Consider the following 5000-nt stretch of genomic DNA (forward strand, 5'->3'; position numbering starts at 1 on the left):
AGCAAAATATGCTACATTTGGTACAATATGCTAGATTTGCTACTTTATGCGACCTTGTGTCAAAAGGACCAAATATGCGAAAATATGCGAAAATATGCGCAAGCATATTCCGGCCCTCCCTACTGTATACACATCTACAAATACAGTGATATCATCGGAATCGGCACATCGGCGCCAGTTTTCCACTTTGGGTCGGCCACAGTAGCACACCACCCAGCTGAGTTGCCATGCTTACACAAGCAGAGTTGCCATAGTTACAGAATTCTATTCTTGCTCCTGCAGTCCTGGCTAGCTACAGTCCATTTCAAAACTATAGACGCGTAGTGTTTTGCAAAATTCGATGGGATTTATTTAATTTTTTTAAGTTTTTTCTCCAGATTCCGTCTCTGCATCGCTTCACAATTCTGGCTAAATACTTTGTTTTCGCTACAATTGAAGTTTATTTTTAGGCCAGGTTTTCCGGTTTTACATGTAATTAATGTTTTGAAGGGTTTGACCAGTTTGTTTCGGATTTTGCTCCTGCTGAGACAGTGCTGCGCCCAGACCATCGCGGGTGCATTTTTGTACGGGTCCTGGTAGCCTCGTGGTTTCGATCCGTGATTTCCAGTACAAGTGTGGAGCATTCGAATCCCATCACGCCTCCTGCCTTTTTTTCTTCTTTTCTGCCTGTTTTGGATAATGTTGGGTGAAATACAGTAGGGATGATAATTATATTTTCTCTTTTTGATATGATTTGAGCCTCCCTGTTCCCTTCGCCTGACACAACGAGTGACAGTGGTTTCACTCACGCCAGTTGCAAGGTGAGTTCGACGACGAGGATTTCGGATACTCAAGCTTCGATCAAAATCCAGCTCTTGTTCGAAGAAACAATGAACACGACTAATCATATCTTTCTCGGCATCACTGAGATTCTTACGGGCCTTGGAAGCCATTAGGGCCGATTCCCACTACGGTACCGTGAGTGCCGTGCCGTGAGTACCCATGGTGATTTGCTCACGTGAGGGGCAGTTTTGGCGCGAGTTCTTTCCGTGGCTCCTGCCGTACCGCGCCGTGGACATTCCGGTGCCGAGGGTCTCTGGGGGGTGGAAATGGCATGCCGTGGTATTCCGTGAGGTCGAATGCAGTGAGTAGTAGGTATTTTACTACTCCCTGAAAGGAAGTTTTTTCTTTCTTTTGTATTTGTGGTACGAAGTTTTTTCTTGGCTTTTGGCTTTTCGATTGGTTGATTCTTGAGCTTTCTGCAGTCATCTCCCCCGCTATTTTCCCTCAGGACCAAAGTCAGAAATTGAAAAAAAATGGTGATCCGGCCTGCCGACGGAATGCACGGAATGACTGTGCGCAGGTGTAAATCACTCTCAGCTTCAAGCTCGTACCGTGGGGTACACGTGACCTACCCAAATCGTCGGCACGGTACCGTGAGTGCCGTGTCGTGAGTACCCATGGTGATTTGCTCACGTGAGGGGCAGTTTTGGCGCGAGTTCATTCCGTGGCTCCTTCCGTACCGCGCCGTGGACATTCCGGTGCCGAGGGCCTCTCGGGGGTGGAAATGGCATCCCGTGGTATTCCGCGAGGTCGAATGCAGTGAGTAGTAGGTATTTTACTACTCCCTGAAAGGAAGTTTTTTCTTTCTTTTGTATTTGTGGTACGAAGTTTTTTCTTGGCTTTTGGCTTTTCGATTGGTTGATTCTTGAGCTTTCTCCAGTCATCTCCCCCGCTATATTTTCCCTCAGGACCAAAGTCAGAAATTAATAAAAATGGTGATCCGGCCTGCCGGCGGGAATGCACGGAATGACTGTGCGCAGGTGTAAATCACTCTCAGCTTCAAGCTCGTACCGTGGGGTACACGTGACCTACCCAAATCGTCGGCACGGCACTCACGGTACCGTATTGGGAATCGGCCCTAACAGTCAGGCACTCAGAAAATGCAAACAAGAAGAAGATTCATTTGAGACTTTCATGTCTTTTGAGACTTTCCTCGCACCTTTTCATTTGCGACTTTGCGTGTTTTGCATCTTTTGTATTTCCCGCGGCGACAAAGAAAAACCTGAAAACACATCTGAAAACCAGAAAACACTCAGGCAAAACTCACGGCTGTCGTGCGCTACAGTACGTACGACTCGTACGTATGAGTTCACGCGTCTATAGTTTTGAAATGGACTGTAGGTAGAGAAGAAAATAGAATTTATTTTGGCAAAAAGCATTTGTTTTTCGTGCTTGTGTTAACGAGAAGGCATTGAAAAGGGAGACAAGTGACAAAGGCGGGCACAGACCAGATGATCGAGAGACAGACAGAAAGACAGACAGACAGACAGACAGACAGACAGACAGAGAAATACAGACAGAGAACGAGAGATGGATAGATACAGGGAGAGCGGGGGCAGCTAGGCGAAGGACGAGTAACCTGGCGTCATGGTAGCAACGTCGGTCTTGACTTCGTTCTCGGTGCTGTAACTCTGTGCCCTGAGCACAACGGAACAACGGAGGGGACACAAGCAAACAAATGTCTGTTAATAGCCAATTAGTTGCCGCTTGAGAGAGTGCACAGCATTATGCACTAACAGAGGAGGCGAAGGGTTGAAGGGTTGCGGAGCAGTAGCTTTTAAAGTTTCACGCATTTCAGTGATCGTCAGACAGCGACTTTCACTCTGTTGTTGGGATGGTTTCCCTTCTCTGTACCAGCGCGCTTGGGCTAGCAGGTTAGGGAGAGAGGGGGGGGGGAGGGGGGGGGGAGAGAGAGAGAGAGAGAGAGAGAGAGATAAAGAGAGAGAGAGAGAGATAGATAGATAGAGAGAGAGATAGAGATAGAGAGGGAGAGAGAGAGAGAGAGAGAGAGAGAGAGAGAGAGAGAGAGAGAGAGAGAGAGAGAGAGAGAGAGATAAAGAGATAGAGAGAGTGAGATAGATAGAGAGAGAGATAAAGATAGATAGATAGAGAGAGAGAGACAGATAGATAGATAGATAGATAGATAGAGAGAGAGAGAGGGAGAGAGAGAGAGAGAGAGAGAGAGAGAGACGGTGACGACAGCGCTACTATTCTATCTCTATTATATGCCCACTCTAAGAGGGCTTCGAAGATATACAAGCGCAGTCTCTAATATAAGCGCAGGGCTTGTAATGGAGAACGGTATAGATCATGTTCATGCAGGTTTAACGTCACACAGTACCACATATACACATGCTGAGGTGCAATTCCGTGATCCCCGAGATGAAAAGTACGGACTCAGTCTACTAAAAAGTAGTAAAACTGCAGTCACGGTACCTGCTGGGAAATCGTGACTTGTGCTACTGGTAGAACAAATTATAAGCCCAGTCTCTAGTAGAAGCCCAGTCTCTAATGTAAGCCCAGGGTCCGGGCTGGTTGAAAATATATAAGGCGGGGTTTATAATGGAGATAATACGGTATGTCACTTACCACTCCTTGAGGCGAGGCGATGTGTGCTCCCAGAAACTGCACCGCATTCAGCGGGTAGGATATACAAACAGTGCACAGTCATGTACATCCACCACCACACGCAAGCATGCACACATACATGCACGTACACCACACATACATGCGCACACGCGCACGTCCACACACACACACAAACACACACAAACACACACGCACACACACAAGCGCACGTGCACACACCCACCCACCCACACACACACACACACCATAAAACCCGGGGATCATAAGTAACGCTTGAAGAAATTTGAATCGCGTCTATTTCCATCAGTTGAGGATGGCTACTCAGGGTTGTATGGCTGACCTCTGGCACATCAAAGAGAATGAGATACACCCAGTGTTTGTATTACATGTAGCAATTAATTTATTAATCTGAAACCCTAGTGAGCCAAGTACGACTGGAAAAAGCTTGAGTCTGACACTGCACGCCGGAAAAACCATGGCAAATTACTCGAGGTTGGCATTGCATTCAACACTCACTCATGCATGCAAACACAAGCACGCGTGCGCGCACACACACACACACACACATTCATGCACGCACACACACACACGCGCGCGCGCACGCCCACCCACCCCCCCCCACACACACAAGCTCGCATGCTCGTCCGTAGACATGCTGGCCCCGGGCTAGCCGTCCTTACCGCTGAAACGCTGTCGTAGTGCCATCATCAGGTTCTACGGCCTTTCCTTTTGGTTCTGAGGACACGCTCACCGGGTTACTGTCACTCTTAGGCCTGGCGATATAAATGAAAACACAGACAATAAACACCGTTAGCGGCCATCCGTAAATACCCATATTTATTCCCGTAGCTATCCAGAAGACGTTACTTCAGTAACGTCTTGCGCTAGCCAGGGTCCACACAGCTTTAATTCCCGTAGCTATGCAGAAGACGTTACTTCAGTAACGTCTGGCGCTAGCCAGGGTCCACACAGCTTTAATTTGGTATTTGTTTGTTTGTGTGTTTGTTTGTTTGTTTGTTTGTGTCACGCCTGGCGCTATCCCGTATCTGTTCCGTATCTGTCCCGTATCTGTGACTACAAAGGCTCTACAGGATTGTATATAACAGCTGTCCACAATATTTGCGGGCTCCTGTATCTGTCCCGTACCGTACCAATATTCGTTGTATTATGTATACGACTCCCTGATGTAGAGGGAGATTTGGAATGAAATAGGGAGACGAGGAGGAAATTAAATTAGAATAGACGCCGAATAGGTGATAGGATGCGTCAGCATAAACAGCGTCAGCATAAACATACATGTACCTTGGAAGAGAGATCGCGTCGTCTCCAAAATAAGCGTGAACGAGCGATTCAGCGCCGGTCACAGGAAACGTCGGAAGAGAGATCCCGTCGACTCCAGAACGCCCGTAATCGGCAGAGTCCACCGGTCCCAGGCAACGTCAGGACAGACATCCCGTTGAGTCCAGAACGCCCGTGATCGGCAGAGTCTAAGCCGGTCCCAGGAAACGTCAGGACAGACATCCTGTCGAGTCCAGAACGCCCGTGATCGGCAGAGTCAGCGCCGGTCCCATTGAACGTCAGGACAGACA

The 5000-nt window shown here is 48.1% G+C and overlaps 1 protein-coding gene across 1 annotated transcript in view; it reads right to left on the reverse strand.

The window, feature by feature from the left end:
* Nucleotides 1-2094: 2094 nt before the first annotated feature.
* LOC135812599 (rho family-interacting cell polarization regulator 1-like) overlaps nt 2095-5000 on the reverse strand; it is a 19922-nt gene continuing 17016 nt past the window's right edge. Inside the window, exons 7-9 of the mRNA XM_065325914.1 lie at nt 4092-4184; nt 3412-3447; nt 2095-2460 (exon numbers count right to left, since the gene is read on the reverse strand). Coding sequence (XP_065181986.1) covers nt 2382-2460; nt 3412-3447; nt 4092-4184 — 208 coding nt within the window. The 3' untranslated portion in view covers nt 2095-2381. The remainder of the gene's footprint in view (nt 2461-3411; nt 3448-4091; nt 4185-5000) is intronic.

The sequence above is a fragment of the Sycon ciliatum genome, chromosome 3 (assembly GCF_964019385.1).
Source record: "Sycon ciliatum chromosome 3, ocSycCili1.1, whole genome shotgun sequence".
NCBI lineage: Eukaryota > Metazoa > Porifera > Calcarea > Leucosolenida > Sycettidae > Sycon > Sycon ciliatum.